At 44.0% G+C, this 19,990-nt stretch overlaps 1 protein-coding gene across 1 annotated transcript in view; it reads right to left on the reverse strand.

The window, feature by feature from the left end:
- Positions 1 to 299: 299 nt before the first annotated feature.
- Positions 300 to 19,990, reverse strand: part of ZDHHC14 (zDHHC palmitoyltransferase 14) — a 718,799-nt gene continuing 699,108 nt past the window's right edge. Inside the window, exons 8-9 of the mRNA XM_078648637.1 lie at positions 10,158 to 10,260; positions 300 to 1,340 (exon numbers count right to left, since the gene is read on the reverse strand). Of these exons, the coding sequence (XP_078504763.1) occupies positions 945 to 1,340; positions 10,158 to 10,260 (499 nt within the window). The 3' untranslated portion in view covers positions 300 to 944. The remainder of the gene's footprint in view (positions 1,341 to 10,157; positions 10,261 to 19,990) is intronic.

Raw genomic sequence — 19,990 nt, forward strand, 5'->3', positions numbered from 1 at the left:
ACTGTGAAACTGATGCAGCTTAGAACTGCCATGCAACACCATTTAAGAAAATTACTCCAGCAGTATAGTCAAATAAGTCGGTGAAGTTACATGAATAGTGGCATTGTGTTCACAGAATAAGGACAACCAGAAAAGATGCCTTACCATTACTCGCCCAGTCTCACTTGCATCCAAAGAGACAGTGTGTGTACCTTTATTGGGAGTCCGAAGAAAACCATCACATCCTTCTCCAAGCAGGGAGAATCTGTGCTACAGCAAAGGCAATGCTCTTCTCTGAAGTACTCAAACACAAGGTTGAATGAGATGCACGGATCAGTTTATAATAAAGTATGTCGATATGTAGAAAAGCAATAACTATACCCAGAGGTACTGATTTGTACAATCATTAAACAAAAAGTTGGTGTTAAAATTCATCATTAATAGAAAAACAGCACTTTATTTCAACAGCAATGTCACTGTTAACCATACCAAAAAGTGGCATGCAACCCCACAGCGAAGCCTTTATTATCTTCATTTTTACAATAAATGAAATAGAATTCTTCTAGTTCAGAACTAGCATTGAAGTGCCTATGTGCCGGCCTCCTGGGTGCCTCAAGCATGTGCAGAAGTATAATCAATGACGTTCAACAATGTCCTTCTCTTTATACGTTAGCATAGGTCAGGGCATACATGTTTAGTGAACGGTTAGTGTCCAGCAATTTGCACACACATTAGAACAAGTCAACCAAGTCACCAAAAACCAATCTGACAAAAGTTGTTCTGTTGAGTCCAGGGAGCCATGTTCACTTGATCAGATTCCATTGATGTACGACACAAAGTGACCACAAAGCAGATGAATGTAACTGAATGGCTATAATGCTTCCGAATTGGCGTCGCTGGTGGACCTGCTCTGGTGTGTAAGTGGCACATGGTGCAATACCTGGGGATACAAATTTCCAAATACATCACACCGAGCTGAGTTTCACCAGGCCACGGACAGAGTCTTCGTGCAAGGAGTCTTGGCTGGCAGGGCTCAGCACGTGCATGGTATGGCTGTGAGTCATTGGGTTGGCCATGGGCAGCACCCCAGGTGGGGAGGGGGCTTCCTCTGGTGTTAGAAACTGGTGTCCCTCCAGCTGCCCTTTTGACTGCATCATGTCTGTCAACCCAGCTTCGGCAGCCAAGTTGGGCATGGAAGAAGGCGGTGTTGGCTGCCCAAGTGTGGCACAGGGTGCGCTTAGCGCGGTCTTTCCAGGCAGAGACGGTTCCTCGCCAGCTATGCTGGGCTCAGTCTGTAATAACGGTGTGGCCGCAGCCTGTAAAACGAATTTGGTGCTTTGAATGCACTGGTCTTGGTCACACTGCAGAAATGGATCATGGGGAAAAGGAGGAAAAAATATACAAAAACAAACCAAGATGCAAATGAGACACAATAAATCAAATGTATAAATGACAGACAGGGGGAGAGGAATGAGAAGAAAGCAAAAAGTCATTAGTAATATGCTGCAGATAGAGTTTAGGAACAAACAAGGCATGCACACCCCACCCAGCTCCACCTGCATGCTTTGACATACGATTAATGCCATTACTCATTCCCCATAAGTAAACTCTACGCAGAGTGAAAGCGCTTATGTGATGCAATTCTGATTTTTCTTTTAAACTGCTTTTACTGCTTTTGAATATGCAATCTTACAACGACAGACACCAAATAAAGACCTTGGTAAGGGAGCGAGATGAATAAATATTGCTTTTTATAAATGTGGACCTTTAACTACAAAGATCATGAAAATAACACCATTCATTACAGCAGTACATCCATGCTTTGAGGGACAACAAATCACTGGAGGTCCAAGAAACCAAGATATAGACTAAGGACAAGAAGGACAGTTAAAGAGGTATACAAAAGTTTCGATTCACGTAAGTAAATGCATGTTTATAATAGAATTGACCTTACTTGTGCTTGCCAAGAATTCACAAAGGCATTCCTTATAGGTGTAAATTAATTTATGCATGTGGAGGTCTCCGCTACAAGGGCTACTTCTCGGGTCCTGTAAATCCCACTCCGGTGGTGGGAAAGTGTGTGCTTCAAGGCGTAGTTAGTTGTGGAAGCTTGTGAAGACCCCAAACATGGATGTTGTTGCATTCATAATGATTGCCTTAAATCTTTTTGCAGGTAGGGAGGGGAATGTATAACCTCAATTTTTAATAGTAGACTAATGGAAAGAGTTTCTCCGTCGGGAAAAAATATTTTCCTTACAGAGAAAAAAGAAGAAAAAAAAGGAGCGTTTACAGAGGGAAAGCTGTTTGACCTTAGCTGATTTCTTCTCTTTGGATAATTCCACCCAGAAGGAACTGGATCATGCTGTGAATTACATATGTTTCATTAATGTGCATATAAACCTGTACCAGGTGTACCTGGGAATGATTGTGAATTTCAGAAAGAAGTGGATCTACACTCGAGTATGGGTATAAATCTGTAAGTACAGTTTTGAAACTTTCTACGTTAATCAGGCCCATAGGCTTTTACAAAGATAAGTTTTCTACCTTTTCTTGAAATGGAGAAGTTCATGAATGTCTCTAAAGTACTAATAGAGAAAGCTCCAGAAGGCAAATCAGAACATTGCAAATACTGGGACACCCGAAGGAGGAGACCTAAAAGTGGAAGGATTGAGTTAGAATTTGCCTATTGATCTGGGAAGTCCCGATGATGAATACATTGTGAGGAATTCTGTAAGGTAACAAAGAGCAATCATGTATATAGCTTCAAGGACAAACAGCTTGAATTGGCAAAGTTGCTTCAAAGAGACCCTTATAGAGATTTAAGAATAGATTTTAAGTAATGCTTCTAGCGCTATTTTAAATAAATCTTAGCTATTTTGAATTTTGCAGGATTTGTTATTTTGCAGCGTGTTTTAATACCTTATAGGATGGCAGCACAACAATTAGATCTCTGGGTAATTGGTGATTGGGTGACAGATTTTAGAGAAGCCACCTGGTGGAAGTTGCATGTGAGTCTGATGCGTTTGAGAATGCAATTGGCAGAGGAAATCAAAGTATTTACTCAAGGATAAAAAGGTACATTTGAGGCGGTGTTGCCCCCAAGGTGTTATACTTTCTTAGATTTACAAATGTTCTGATTGAGAAAGATGGAACTAAGGTAGGCCTGTTGAAGATGAGAAGTATCTAGGCGAGCAAATGAACGCTGATCCAACTCATTTTGCTGTCCTCGCCAGACTCGTCAAGTGCTGTCTGCTTTATTTATTTATTTGTAGAGCACCGATACTGGCTGGTGGGCCTCCCAAAGCCTTGTTCAAGTGAGGAGGTGCCTAACAAGGTGTGGTGAGATGGAACCATGCCACACAATATCACTGGAACTGTAATCTTTGATGTACTCCAGAGGCCTATTGGAGCAAATGTGATGCCAGAATTTTCCCGACTCTCAGGAAGTTTAATATGAGGCAGAGGGGGATAGGGAATGCGTTCCAGAGAAAGAATAATACAATAAACCAAATAATTCTCTTGGAGAAACTACCAGTCGACTCAATCACACTCCACAGTATAAACTAACAGGAGTCACTCACTCTCAATCTTAAAAGGACCCAAAAGGCAGTTGAATAAAATCTGTTTAATAATACATACATTGCAGAAACAATATCACAATAAATAAAATTCATATAGTTAAAACCCTTTTCATAAAAAACAAATGACAAACTAATTACAAAATATCACAAATTGGGGAGACAACATTCCAGGCATCATTTTTTTGTCATTACAAACATGTCAATTTGAAGAAATCAATAAGAGAAAGTTCAAAGTAACACTTTGCACTTTCTCTAATTGATTTACAACTTTTTGTTTGCCTAAGGCGATCTCCTGGTTTCTGGTGGGGCATTACCCACCAGAGGAGGCTGATCTCTAGGCTAGATATGTTGGGCTGTCGTTTCTGATGGCTTCGGAGCTGATGTAGCTGATCCTGAAAGTGATAAGGGGCTGGCTAGGGAGCCAGTGTAGTTCCTTTAGCATTGGGGTGATGTTGTCTAACTTCTTCAAGCCCGTGATGAGTCATGCCCTACAAATTAATGCTCCTACATTGTCCTCATACCACGTGAGCAAGTTTGTAGCGCAACCGTTGACTAATTTTTCGGTCAGGAAAACTTTTTCTGACATTGACTTCATCAATAATATTGACAGGACGCCATTGGAACCCATACACAAATCACACCTAATGAAACATTGCAACCCATACAAAAATCACACCTAATGAAATATTGCAACCTACACAGAAATCAATCAATCAGTCAGGAATTCGTGGAGTGCAGCTACTCACCCGCGAGGGTCTCAAGGGGCTGGGGGGGGGGGCAACTCAGTTGAACGCTGGGTTCATCCAAAAAGTCAGGTGTTGAAGTCCTTCCTGAACTGGGGCAGTGTAGGCACTTTGCGGAGGTGGAGGGAGAGGTCGTTCCAGGCCTTGGCTGTGAGGTAGGAGAAGGACTTTCCTCCTGTTCTGGTCTTGTAAATGCATGGGATGGTGGCCAGAGAGAGGTCCGCTTTTTGGTGGTGTCTCTTGGGGTGCGTGCAAGGAGAGGCGTTTTTTTGGATATGCTGGTCCGATGGTGTGGAGTGCCTTGTATGCGTGGGTGAGGAACTTAAAGGTTATTCTTCTTTCAATGGGGAGCCAGTGGAGATCGCAGAGATGTTGGATGATGAGGTTGTGATGGGGATGTCTAGGATCAGTCTGGCAGCGGTGTTCTGGATGGTCTGGAGTTTGCATAGGAGTTTCTTGTTATCTCCGGGGTAGTGGGTGTTGCCGTAGTCTAATATGCTAGTGATGAGGGTGTGTGTGACCGTTTTTCTGGAAGCAATTGGGATCCATCTAACGTTTTTCAGAGTATTTGGAGGGTGTTGAAGCAGGCTGAGGATACAGCATTGAACTGGTGGATCATCGTGAGCGATGAATCAAGTATGATGCTGAGGTTCCGTGAGTGGTCTCTCGGGGTGGGGGCCATACGGAGGGGTTGGATCAGAGGATGAGGACTTCTGTTTTCTTTGATTAAGTTTTAGGCAGCTGTTCTTCATCCAGGTGGCGACGTCTTTCATCCCTTCTTGGAAGTTGTGCCTGGTGATGTTGGGTTCTTTGGTGAGAGAGAGGATGAGCTGGGTGTCGTCGGCATAGGAGACGATGTTGAGCCCATGGTTTCTGCCGATAGGTGCGAGGGTGGCCATGTAGATGTTGAAGAGGGTGGGGCTGAAGGAGGATCACTGGGGGACTCCACATCTGTTCTCTGTAGCTTCTGGAAGGTCGGTGGGAGTCTGACTCGCTGAGTCCTGCCTGTGAGAAATAAGCATACCCAGTCCAGGGCTTTTACACGGATGCTGGCATCGTGTAGTCTGGGGGGTACTGTGTGGTGGAAGACGGTGTTAAAGGCAGCTGAGAGGTCCAGGAGGATGAGGGCTGCTATTTGGCCCTGGTCAAGGATGGAGCGTATGTCGTCGTTGGCAGCGAGTAGGGCAGTCGTGGTACAGTGGTTGCTCCAGAATCCGGATTTGGAGTTGTAAAAGGACGTTGTTGGCTTCTGTGAAGTTTGCTAGCTGGGTGTTGATGGCCTTTTCGATGACCTTGACTGCGAATGGAAGCAGGGAGATGGGCCTGAAGTTCTTGAGGTCCGTCGGGTCTGCGGAGGGTTTCTTCAGGAGGGGGTTGACTTCAGCGTGTTTCTAGTCATTGAGGAATGTGGCGGTTTCGAAGGAGCAGTTAATCTTCTGGCGAAGTTTGGTTGCATTCGCCGTGGCGGCTCTGCAAAAGATGTGGGGTGGGCAGAGTTCTGAGGTTGCTCCGCAGTGGATGCTCTTCAAGGTCTTTAAGGTGTCTTCTGTAGTGAGCGGGGTCCAGGTGAGCAGGGTCTGTTGGGTGGCGTCATTGGGGGTGGGATCAGGAGTGGTGCGGATGTCTTGGTTGTCGAAGTTGCCGTAGATCATCTTAATTTTGAGGTGAAAAAAGGTGCTGAGTCTGTTGAGGAGGTTTTGGGGTGGTGGGATCTCTGTTGTTTCGCTATTGGGTATGGTGAATTCCTTGAAAATTTAGAAGAGTTCTTTGGTGTTGTGGACATTGGAGGAACTCCTTCTTATTGGATTTGATGAGTTGGTGGTGTGCAGTGGTGGCTGCTCTGTAGGTGGTGCGTGTTCCTGGGGTTCTGGTGTTCCTCCATGTTTTTTCAAGTCGTTGGCAGAAGTGCTTGGATTCTTGGCGAACAGGAGTGAACCAGCTTTCTTTCTTGACATGTCATCCTGTGGCTTTCAACAGAGGTGGCAAGAGTGTTGGCGCAGTTTGCGATCCAGCGGTGGAGGTTACGTGCCTCTGTGTTAGCGTGATGGCGTCGTTGGTGGTGGGGTGTTCATGAGACCTGAGGAGCAGGTGTTTGGGGACTTTGTTCCAGCTTCGGTGGGTGAGGCGGTGAATGTGTTTGTGTGGGCTGGGTTTTCTAAAGGAGAAGTAAATGCAGTGGTCGTCTGTCCAGACAAGTTCCGTGGTGTGGCTGTAGGCGACGCTGTTTCCTTCTGCATAAGCAGGGTCAAGTGTGTGTCCTGCTTGGCGAGGTTCTCTAGGTCGGTGGTTGTGTTGGGGTCGTGGTGGTTGTCCAGGTGGAAGTTTAGGTCTCTGAGTAGGATGTAGTAAGGAGAGGTGAGGGTGTGGGGTGTGATAAGGTCAGCAATGGTGTTGGTGAAAGGCACGCTGGGGTGGACGGCCTGTAGATGAGGATTTTTCTGCAGAGGGTCATTTTAGGGTTGCTCAGAATCTGGAAGTGGGGGTGCTCCATGAGGGTCATAGTGTCGCGAGGCCTGTGGTTGTCATGCGGAGAGTGCTTTTGTGGACGATGGTGATGCATCCTCTGGCGCAGGTGTGGAGTTGTTTCAGCAGGATCTTGTATCTGTTGGAATGGCAGTGGTGCTGTCAGGCGCAGAGTTCGCGTTGGTCCAGGCTTCTGTGAGGAAGGCAACGTCAGGTGCATGGGTGTTGAGGAGGTCCCAGATTTCTATGGCGTGCTTGTGTTAGGGAGCACACTTTGAGGAAGATGCAGTTGAGAGGTTTGTGAGCCGTGGTGACTGGTAGTCTGTGGGCTGCTACTGGGGTCCGGCGGTGGGTGAAGGTGCAGTGGCAGTGTTGAGAGGAGATCGGGCCTTGGGTGTTGTTCGGCGTTGAAAGCAGGCAGTTGTTGCGGTCCCCAGAGTTAGGAGCGTGGAGGGTGCTGGAGTTGTAGCAGAGGCGGGTCGCAGGACCAGGGGTCCTGGTGGGCTTGCCTTGGGAATAACATCTGATGAAACAAAAGCAGCTTCAATTTGCAATCCATTTTGACTTTTTCATGGTGCCACATATCCCTTTATCCATGCTGTGCCTTTACAAATCTACTCTTTTACATCATCAACAGTGATGAAATCATTGCTCCTCACAATCATCTACAAGCTATTCACGAAAATGCAACAGACATTCACATGTTGGATGAGTGTATCCAGCCAAGAACATTCTTACATTGAAACAGAAATCTAAAATGGCACAAAATAAAAGAGGACGCATTGTGCGCTCAATGGATTCTGGCAGAAATCTACCAGAAAAGACATGTGTGAAATGCTGCACTTTGCACACATAGAAGGGGATACTCCACTCACAAACTAAATGCGGAGTCTAGTAACAAAACTATCCAGCGATTTCCCAAATCATTGGCCCACAACCAACACAACGGATATGCATCCACATGTCAACAACATAACCAATATGCATGTGCCCATCATTACTGCTTAACTGTGCTCTAAGAAGTGGAACCTGGGAGCCGAAAACACACAACTGTTACACCACACCCCATCACAACAACCACTATTCTGGAGAAGAGCATGCCACCTAGCAGAATAAGGAGTGTCACGTCTAACGCAATGGCATACAATCTTGAGGATTGTCACTATGCAAAGGGCGCAATAACAGGAAACCACCTATAGATCTAAATTCAGGAGACAACTGCATCCCGAGGGGACTGCAATACCCATGCGCCTTAGAGGTAGGCTCAAATCTAACAATTTCAAGTTCATTCATACTACTAGGGAGCACATCAACTAACGTCTTGCCTTCTCTATCGTCCTCTACAGCTGGCCCCCTCCCGCAACCATTATAACACCTGCTGACCATGAAACCGGCAGCCATGCTGTGAAAATGTCAAAATGTCAACAAAAACACTGATTGGCTGATGGCTCAGTGTCGCTGGTAGCCTTACAGTTCTTCCCATTAAGACCAGTTACTTAAGGAAATTAGAAACAGAAGGGTGATATGAAACCCTATATAAAACTCAGTAGTTACTATTAATTTGAATCTGTAGACAGGCTTAGAAACAAAGTGTGCAGGAGATGTATTCATCATATAATACTTTTTGAAGAAACTATGAGCTCAGAGGGTATGTAGAGATGAGTTAAAAATAAATAGACATCACCAGGAGGAAGATTTCAGCTGCAGAGGACACGGCCAGAGAAGAGACACAACAAAACCACTGAATCCCCCAGCTCAGTACAACATAACATGTAGCAGGAGTTCAAATGAGAGTGCAACTGAGGTAGTTGAAAACATACTTCTCTTGTATGTTCAATGCCACTTCCAGCTTTCACTGCCAACAGTAACAACAACAACAATGAAGGGACGTGAATCGATGAATGAAATAACTAACCTCTGAATACATAAATAAGCTTGGAAATCAAAAAAGGATTAAATTGACTTCTTTGAGAAAGTTCTTTAGAGATACAAAGGCAGTCTGTTGGGTCATGGTGTACCGCAGTAGACACAAAGGGCGAGTTTGCACTGACAGCAATGCTAGATATGAAAAGGATCTACCGTGACATACGCGAGGCGGCGCAAGAGATAGTAGCCAAGGGTGGCAGAGATTGTGAAAGAGGAAATAGCTCAGGTAGGGTCCATGCTACTCTTCAATATCAATATACGTGTGTCCTGTCAAAGAGTGGTACAGTACAACCACATAAAGCGTTGTAGCAGTGCAGTGGGGGCAGCCTGCAATAATTTCAAAACAATTTGTCCATAAGGGGATTAATGCGGTCACATGATCCAGTGGACAGCTCGAAGCCTTCTCCATCCTTATTAAAGACCTTTCAGACTTCAATATCTTCGATTAGGGATTATTTCGTGAGCTTTGGTGGCAATGAGCTTAAGCGTCAGAAGCTGAGGTGATTTAGGGGCTAAAACAATTTTAAAAAAATGTCCAACTATTCCCTCGAGCATTAATGAGCTATGGCATGAAAATCGGATGACAGCACAGCAGTTATTGATGTATTCTCTTGAGATAGATTATGGTGTCAAATGGGATTTCAATATAAAAATATGCTCCCAATTGACAGTCAGCTCCAAAATAAACCATTAAAGCATGGTCATCTACTGTAAAACCCATTGTAGAAGCTAATTTCTCCATAAATACATTTTATTTTCCTGAAGTATATTTAGGATACATAATTGTTTTGAAAGATCTGCAAATCCGGTTACACACTGATTCAACCCTCCCCTTTTAGAAATGACCCTACTTGCCCCACTGTAGGGAAAATCAGAGTTGCATCATAAACAAAATAATACAGTTAGACCACCGAGCGCCATTTTGTCAAATCAGAATATTCTGTTGCCCATTTGAAGACAACATTGCATTCAACCAGTGAAGATCCAGAAATTATGTTTTCAATGTGTGGTGGCTGCTTGGCTTGCCCATTATGCCATTTACAAAAAAAATTGAACACCAATAGCATTTGATGAAGAGACACGAGCAAATGAAACTGTATAGTCATTTTGTCAAAGGAACCTTCAACAAAACAACCATTGCCCACTACTGTTCTGTCATTGGCGCCGAAGAATGCATGGATGGTGGTTAATAGGCTCCGGGTAAGGCTTGACCTCGTTCTGAAAGTCTTCTTGAGTGATCAAGCATTATAACATTGTGGGTGGACATTTTGGAATAGCTAGCTCTCTGGTGCTAAGGTTAATACCTTGACACCTGAACGGAAACCCTTGTTGCATTATTGCTGTCACGGCCAGGGATCATCATTCCCTCTAATCCCAAGCCATCAGTGAGTTGGTTAGTTTGTTAGTGCAGGCAGGGAGGCATTTGCAGCGATCCTCATGGACAACACTATGGGATGGTTCCTACCATGTTGCTCTGAGACTGTGTTGCCCCGTACATTGTGAAACCATTAGAGGGTGCCACTGCCTCAGGGGAGTCCGGCTGCACGATTCCTCTTCTGTCGATGAGACTACAGAAAGACAAATCATCACTGTTACGAGCTATTCAATTTAGCTTAAATTAAAAATCGAAGCAAGTAGATAAGAAATGCATTACAATCAATTATTTAAGTTTCATCCTAGCACTGGCATCTCCTTCGTTCACCAGCCACATCTTTTTTTTTTTTTTTTATTATTTTTCAAAAACCTTTATTCAACAAAAGTTGCATAGCAAAATTACATACGGATATCAATGCAAAGCACCATGGATCTGCACTCAATTGAGTCTGACAACTTGGATCATAATCGCGGCTTGAATGAGAATCAGTCCGTTACGGCCGGGATTTGGCCAGTCTCTGAACCACGACAAGGATAATGAAGTGCGCCTTATCCACCCTTCGCCCAATAACTTTGTTCTCAAAGAGAAGGGAAAACCAATATTGAACAACATAGGAACTCACCCGTCCCCCCCCTCCCCCAACCCCTCCCCAAACTCCCCCCCCCCTTGCTGCCGGGTCACCAGCCACATCTTATTGAGCTGTTCATTTTTTCACCTTTATTCCAAGAAGATAAATAATACACTGTAAGACACAATTAGCCATGTAAGAACACCAGGCACCATGTCAATTAGCTTTACTAGGGGATTGTTGTTTTAAATCACAAGAAGCTGTAGAATAAAGGTTGAGATTTGGCCAGTCTGGTGAAGTCATTAAAAGCAACTATGTTAGAACGAGTACAGCTGTGTGCAGTGAACAATAGTGTAACAGTAAATATGTGGATTGTATCCAATAAAAGAACAATATGCATCATGCTGGCCACAATGGGTTGTTTCTTCACCATTTTGATGTCTTGATACTGACTGCTTTAACAAATATGTCATAAAGACGTTCTTACATATACATTTAAAAACTGAAAGAGATTGGTCAATGATTAGAGTCCTTGGCTTTGCATAGGATTGAATATGAGGAATGCCATTCCCAATGTCTTTGCTCTGAGGATCCAATCAACAAACTGCATTTTGCAGTACGTTTAGTAGTGCTACAGTAGTATTACCAAAGAACTGCAAATCGCAATTCAGAAGACTTCAGCCACACCTACCTTTTTTTGTGTGGAGAGCTCTGCAATGTATACATATGTTTTGGTAGTAAATGTGGGAAGGACCAGGGAGAGTAGCTGTGAAATAAATACAAATACCCAGCCACAGACAGTGTAAGCCTATTGCTATTCACAAACTACGCTTATAACTTTACTACAGCCCAAAAGGTCCCAAAATGAAGTAAGTGTACTCCAGCTCAGCCCTTTAGAAAGTCTAAAAAGCAAGTCTAGTGTCACATATGGCCACTCACAAGTACTACAACCCTCTCCCATAGAATGGAGATAATAACATAACACAATACCCCCAGAGGAAATAATATTAAATACATTATTTCAACATTTAAATTGAATTAAAACAAGGCTATTTTCTAAAATACCTAAGTTACACTTTTACATTTAAATATATATATATATATATATATATATATATATATATATATATATATATATATATATATATATATAATTTTTTTAAAAAGAAATACAAAATAAAATAACTATTAATTAAATATATAATTTTTCCCTTCTAATTTACCATAGGGAGATCTCTGCCTACGTGTGAAAAGTTACTAGTATACTTTACACTTGTAAATTCAGTTTTAGCTGTCACAATACCCTCAACTGAGGCGTTCAAATATCGCAAGTCTGCACTTAGGTATAATCCTACACTCGGAAATGGTGAATAGCAAAATTCTGTAAACTTGCACGAGTAAATCTACACTTGTATATTAACATTTGGGAACCGGACACTGAGAGTTTTCAGCCACCACCACTAAAGGGTAACACATGAGTCAAAAGTCCGGTTAACTACGAAAGTACGAAGGACCACAGTGCCTAGCATGACAAAAAGAATAACTTTTTATCAGACTCCTTCAGATCTCCTTCAATTTCAAGAGAATGCAAAATTATTAAGTTTTTTAGAGTGAACTTCAAAGATAGTAATACTTTTATAAGAATATGGATTAGAATAAACTACACTGTCTAATTATTTCTCTACTCAAACAACAAATAGTAGACAAAAGAAAACACATATGAAGAAAACATAAATCTCCCAAGAACCCTTTAATTATTGTCACGTAGGATAGTTTCATCAATATAAATCAGCTGGAAGCATCTAAAGAGGGTCCTCTTTGATTGGATGTTTGCCAGACAAGCTGTATCGGAGAGAACATTATGGTATGAACCCACTGGCATAAAGAAACTTGAGGGGCCCCCTCTGCAAGGTATATGGAGGGTCCCCCTCCAGACTCAATGAGGAGCTCTCCAGTCAGAGTATTGCGCTGAGGGGGGCCCTGCAGCCTGGGTCTCCCCGCACCACAGGAGCCTGTGTTACGCCACTGTATGACCCACCAAAAATTTGACCACAACTTCAGCTATAGTACCCATTACCCCATGGTAAAGTATTTACTGTCTGTCGTAAAACACCTTTTATTCCGAGTTTTCATAAGGAAAATGGGGCACAACATGCAGAATTAATTTTTAACACACCAAATTGTGCATGTTTTGCCATATTTATGGGTCTTTTCTCCAGATTTTTGCAGTTTTTACCTGCCAGAACTTTCTAGGGGAAAACTGCGAGCGTGAGGAAATTATCACACAACTCTTAATATCGATTCCTGTGCAAACATGTTTGCACAGGGATCGGAATCTAGCCCTTAACTCGTAATAGGGGACCCTGTTGTAACACCTCATGTCCCAATACCATAACACATTTCATCAGACTGAACCAGGTGAAATGTGCCTGGGTGAATGCCTTCTGAATGGGGATGGGGGAAAAGTGAAAAATGGCTTGCACATGCTGATTTCTGTGGATATTCCTCATTCTGAAACAAAAACTCATAATGATGAGGAAATGCTGCACTAGGATATTACCCCACAATTACACAATTACTCTGCAGCATGTGTAATACTGGGTATAGTCTTATCTAATTTTTCTACTTAACTTGTAATGAAAACTAAGGTGCCTTAGGTCATGAACTAAGTTACCAACTAGAACAAGCATTTACAATGCAACGGTCTCGCCTTTGCAAAAGTTAGAGCTTTTGGCATTGTAAATGATTTTTTTTTATTTATGTGTTGGTTTTGAAAACAGATAAATAAATGGCATTGTCATTTACAATGCCAATAGCTTAATCTCTCGCAAATGCGAGAGCTATTGCATTTGCACCCACACACACACACACACACACACAGAGCCACACACACACACACACACACACAGCCACACACACAGAGCCCCACACACACACACAGAGCCACACACACAGAGAGCAACACACACACACAGCCACACACACACACAGCCACACACACACAGAGCCACACACACACACACAGAGCCACACAGAGCCACACACACAGAGCCACACACACACACAGAGCCACACACACACACAGAGCCACGCACACACACACAGAGCCCCCCCACACACACACAGAGCCACACACACATACACAGAGCCCCAGAGCATAATTCCAAGAGCCAATGTAGTTTAAAAATTACTTGTGAAGAAGCATCCGGGGCACCGTGGAGGCGATGACAGCTCATTTGCTACCGTGCGCCCGGAGGTCCATCACTGGGTGCTGAGGTAAACACCCTGTGTCACGAGGCCGCCAGAGATCTAAAAAAAGCCCCACTACTCCCAGGCCCGCCCTTCCTGTCACACACTGAAAACATTTTAAAGCATTTTAGCAGATTATGTCACAAAGAGGTGTGCAGGGGGAGGACACTTTTTTTGGTAAAGCAATAAAAAAAAGGTGCTTGTGGATTAATGCAACGCTGCAATTCTAATAACATGACCAACATTTGACCAACTTCACCAACAGTGAAGACAGACACTAATAAGAAAAGGAACCCTTGTTTACCTGAGGCAACCTATGCACTCTTTCATTCTGGGGTTGAATTGTGTATTTGCAGTCTGTTGTTATTGCATTTAATCCAACAAATAGGAGAGTCATGATTGTCAATGCATGCTTCTACATTCGGATCATACATTTCCTATAAGTATTACATTCGGCCAAATACAGCATAAATTCTCAACAGCAAGCACTGCACTCTGACCCCAGCACATGCATAGAGCCCTATGGGCAGAACACCATTCTTCAATACCACCCCAAATGATCTAACTTTAGAATCAATTTCTAAATCAAAAGCTGCGGCGCCCAATGAAATACGGTATGAACGACCGCCTTTTAACTCCCCAGGTGACAATAACGTATAAAAGCTAACTATTGTAGAATAAAAAACCAGCCGTGGGCGTGATTTACAAATGTCATCTTAATTTTACTCTACAGCTGTGGGGGTCTCCACTCACTCCAAGAGAACGGTGTGAGGGCAGACACTGTCTGCAGATGTGTCCCAGTGTTTGTGGCATGGAGTGCTTGGAAGGGCTCTTCTGGCCGCTTTGCATTAACCCTTTGAGCTCGGCCTGGCTACCTCGTGACTCCGGGGCTGGACAGGGCTGCGGGGGAGATGAGGTAAGTGAGGGAGCGGGAGACATCCCCGGCTGACGGCAGCGGGACCGAGGGGGCATTGGCATGAGCCGGGGGGGTCGGGCCAGCAGGAGGGCAGCGGCTCACACGGGCTATTGTCAGTGCCAGAAACAGACAGGCGGGCCGAAGAGGGAAACTGAGGATGGACGGAAGGGGGGAGCGAGGTGGGGTGGGGGGCAGTGCAGAGAGATGAAGGCACTCCCGTAACATGAAACACCCAGATGCAAGAGGAAGGGAAGGGCAGCAAGAGGGGAGTGAGAAAGGAACAGGGAGGCAGAAAGATGCGAAGGAGAGAGACCCCTACAGATGGAGAGAGAGAGCTCTCAGACATGCACAAAGCCCCTCAGAGGCTGCACAGAAGAAATGAAATGAAATCACCAGAGAGGCAGGAAAGGATCTTACCGAAATAAACTTGCAGGGACATCCTTTGCACCATGATGTGCCACTAACTGCTGAGTACAGCCTCGCCCGCCTTTAAGAGGATTCTCCAGGGTCCTCTGGGCGGGGAGAACGGCAGCTTCATGCCCGGGAACAGAGGGGATTCGAATGGAACGCAAACTTTCCCCCTCTGCTGGGAGGGCACAACAAACTGCCGAGAAACCCAACAAGCGCTCGACAGCCCCGTCCCTTTCAGACTGACTTCCTGCTGGCATAAAAGGTTCCTTATCTTCTTTATGGGGCCATCTGGACCCATAAAGAAGATAAGAAAGCTTTTACCACAAACGTTAGGTAAGGAACCCAGTCTGAAAAGGACGGGGCTTAAAGAGAAAGAAATACGTCATGGCGACCTCTTCTCCAATGGCTGGCCACCGTTTAGGAGGCCAGCCAATGGAGAAGAGGGGCGGGGCTTAACCCTCGCTATTGAAACTCACTCTAAGACTTAAAATCTCGCACGCTCGACTGCGCATGTGCGCAGTACCCCAAGCGAGACCTAAAAAGGCCAAAATATGTATCACTAGGAAAGGAAGGCAAACAGAACCAGTAACATCCAGAAGAAGATTACCTAATTCTACTTCTCTGTGAATCACCTGCATTTTTACAAGCCTAACACTTTTTTGTGTTCAAATTCTTTATTAAGCATTGATTTCATATCACAACAACTGTGTCCATCAGCAGACACACTAGCAAATGTAACAGCCACTAAAATACAGATATTGTCACATCTCAGACCCATATTGACATAAGGTGGGGCTGCGTGTTAGTGGGCATAGGGACTGGATCAATAGTGAGACCGACTGTAAAAGAGAGATAGGCGAAATGAGATCTGGGAAGGGTTATGGTGGTAAGATACATCGCACAAGTCTATCATAGAGGAATTCAGTTAAGCATCAAGATAATTTTGATCATAAATCTGAGGGGCACATAGGAAGGCAAGTAAATTCTATGAAATATAGACAACACTAGAGAGCGGACAGAGGGACTAGTGTGACTTCCCTAATGGGTCATCGTACAGCCAAGGTAGGGATCTACAAAAAGAAGTGGGCAGAAGACATTCTGCATACACGTGGAGAAGCAGTATGGTAATTATATAACAGACGTCCACAGCCAATGATTGGTTAGGGGTCATAGCAGTGTAAATTAAGAGCTGAAAAAGCCCAGTGACGGAGGGTTCCAAAGTATGGCAAGTAGCTTTTGACCAAACGAGGGGAAATGCTGGTGAGGCCTCTATCCAGGGGCGGCTCCCCCGTTATGGCGGAGGAGCGTCACCACAATGCTGGAACCAGCAGATGCATGTAAAATAAAATGATAATAAAGCAGTTAATTACACTGCTTTATTCTCATCTTATTTTACTCCAGAGCCAAAGCCGAGTCTTGAGGGTGGGGTCATCAGGAGCAGGAGGAGTGGTGGGCTCAAGGCACTGCCATTACGCATGTAGGTTTAGTCTCAGGAAGGCCTAACCGACATGTGCACTTGGATATCTCCTGGCTATTGCTTGTAGATATGGGCAGGCGGAAGTAGCACAGGCTCCCAGTCCCTGCGGGAGCACAGAACCACAGACTAGCGTCTGGATTGGCGCAAGGGTGTCTGTGTGAACATCGTCTGATGAGGCGGCGAAGCAGCGAATGTCAGGCTGTAGGTAAGTTTTAATTTTATGTATTCTGCCTCCCACCCTGTGCTGCTCCGCGATTTCCCCAGGTGGCGGCCGCCACTGCCTCTATCACCTGGTGCATCCGAACCCCTTTAGTGCTAAGGCAATATTCTTCTTATTCACTAATTTCCATTGAAATGAATGGGCAGTGCATGACGAGTTACCCTTGTCATTAGCATCCAAGTGGTTTAATACAGCAGTATAGTATCCAGAAGCAATCCCACTACTTGGAATGCAACGGGATGATGAAGGGTGGAGGAAGGTGGGGGCACATCAGAAGGAGCTGGGGAAGAATGAGGACAAACAATAGTGAGTAGAAATGCCCAGTGGATTGACCAGGTAGTAAAGAGTAGTCTGTAGAAAGGGAACCAACACCCCTTATTTGTGACCTGGTAGGGGATGTATGTAAGAAGGGGGTAAGAGAGCACAGAAATATTGTCAGGTAAGTGTAAAACCAAAGGGGTCAGGGAATGGGGTTTGAGCTGCGAGGGCCTTACAAAATGTCTCCATATTGGGTTAAAGATGCCTATCTGAACGTTCGGCCTTTAAATGATCCTCTCATAAGCTGGCATTTTGATAATTTATTCTCGAACCAATTTCAGTGGATCGGATCTGCAGAAGATTTCCAAAGTCTGAGAATACATCCATTGACAACTGTGAGCGCCATAAGCGCATGGCATACTTTGCCAAAGACGAGTGTCTCAAATGAGATTTTCTGTGGATATCAGTCATGTAGTGCAGCAAGGCAAATGAATGTGGGCCATAAAAGGACCTCTTGGTAAACCATACCTGCGACCAGTAATTCATAAGATTGGGGCAGGATCACAGAACATGAGACATGCCACAGTTTGAGCTCATATGTAGCAGTTTGAGTTCGGGCTCATGTGGCCCAGATTAAGTCCCTGTGCGGACCTCTTTCATAGAGTATTTAAAATAGGTAAACTTGAGTCTTGCTTCTCTTACACCTTCTTTCTGAAACAGTAAAATATCATACCATATCTCGTCATTGAATGTTAACCCCTGTTTATTCTGCTATTTGCACATTACAGCTGCTGCTGTCAGCATGGAAAAGGTAGGGTCAATAATTGAACCGAACAGGCAAGAAATGTATGAATTGAACCCAGATCCTAAAATATGTGCAGACCTGGGACACAGGAAGATAGTAGAGAGACATCCCCAGTTTGGCTTTTACACAGTGGGCCAGATTATTCTGTTTCCAGAGTTAATAGGGGTGTAGATCAAATTCTGCTTGAACGGCAATACAGGATTCCAGTTGGCTGTCTATCTAAAGGCCCACCACGGTGTGGCCAAATGCCTCTTTCCACACATGTCAATATTGCTCAACATTCCCCACCTGAAGACCCTTGTTGCCCCATACAGGAGCATGCAGATTATTTTGCGGTTTTGATTCATGAGCATGTGGGCATCAAACCAAGCGAGACCCGTGACACCCATTATGGGATTGTAATCAACCAATGCATCAGGTATTTTGGAAGCACTACTAGGTCAAGGTGATTCCCTGTTGACAGCAGTTGATTTCTGATAAGGACCTACACTGGTTTGTTCCGATACATCAGAAGCAAATGACAGATATATGACAGATGACTCGCTAACTAGTACATCTTTATGTGAGGCAAACATAGACCACTACTCACTGTAGGGGCATGGTGTTTCAAAGATTTAACCTCAGTTTCTCGCCACTCAAATGAACTTTATAATGAGACAGTCAACCTCCGACAATCGGAAATGGCAGGATAGCATCGCAAATATATAGCGAACCACGAAGTGGCGATCACTTTAACTACCCGAAAATGATCTCATAGGGATATTTGAAGAGCTGACCTTTTTGAAACTTTGTCAGACGCCTTTGTTAACAAAGGCAGAATGTTGTCATGTAGCATTTTGGTCAGACCCTGATTTATCAAGGTACCCAACTATTGTGGTTTCAACGACACCCATCAGAAAGGGTGGCTACCTAATGCATCTCTATTGTCTGATGCAGACATTAGTAGATCTTCACTTGTGGCCCAGTTAAGACAATAACCTGAGAAATGGGAGAAATTCTTGATTATGGAATGACACCAGGAAAGGACACCAGATTTAATAGGGCCATCATCGACTGCGTGCAAGAACGTTTTCTGATAACAGGTGCACTGATTTTAATTAATTATGAAGTAGGGTTCACCTAAGACCACAACAATCAAAACTTAAACGTAACTTCTATCTAGTGATGGTAAGATTATATCTGACCCCAGGTTGCCCGATAAACTTTAGCTCTCCCTACACCTAGCAACTCAGCATTCCAAGATGACGTTATCATAAACCACCAAAGAAACTCATGCGTAATGTACACAACTGCTACACCCAAATCCGCACCAAATGAGGATGCAAATTGTATCCTTGGCTAAACTATCAAGTGATCTAAGCATGACCCATATTCAGCTAAGAAAACTCCACCAAGCTAACTTTAACAAATGCAAAACAATAATTTTGCATCTAAATCTAGCAGAACAGCAGACAATATGAGGCTGCCTGGCGAGAAAAGGGAACGACTTCTAAAAAATTTATGAAATATGGGCCAATGTGAAACATAGTGGTTCGTTTCCAATCAGGCAAGGAATCTAAGACCAGCCTCACAGAGTTCTTCTGACGAGGGAAAAAGCTTAAAGTATGAGTGAGCTAGAATGGTTGGGGCACAAATTTTACTTAGTGAAGTATATTGTCGGAGATACAGCAGAACACAAGTAAAAAGGCATTTCAGTAGATGATAATGAATTAAAAGGAAATAAAAATAGGATTGAATTTTCATTTCTGCCTCTGTATTTTTGTTTGTGTGTATGAGGTATATGTACTGCCGGAGCGAAAGGCAATTGAGTGCTGTTCCGGGAGTAAGATAACATATTATTAAAACCTTGAGTGAAATATGCATATTCAAAGACTGAATCAGCCAACACAATGTCATCAAATGTGAGGGATGCAGGCAGAGGGACTCTCAAAAGCATGCCATTTGCCACTTGGCCTTTAAGGTTTAAAGTTATGTGGAGCAGTGGTTTTTAAACTTCTGACTTTGGTGGACCCCCGTTGA

The sequence above is a fragment of the Lissotriton helveticus genome, chromosome 6 (genome assembly GCF_964261635.1).
Source record: "Lissotriton helveticus chromosome 6, aLisHel1.1, whole genome shotgun sequence".
NCBI classification, from domain to species: Eukaryota; Metazoa; Chordata; class Amphibia; order Caudata; family Salamandridae; genus Lissotriton; species Lissotriton helveticus.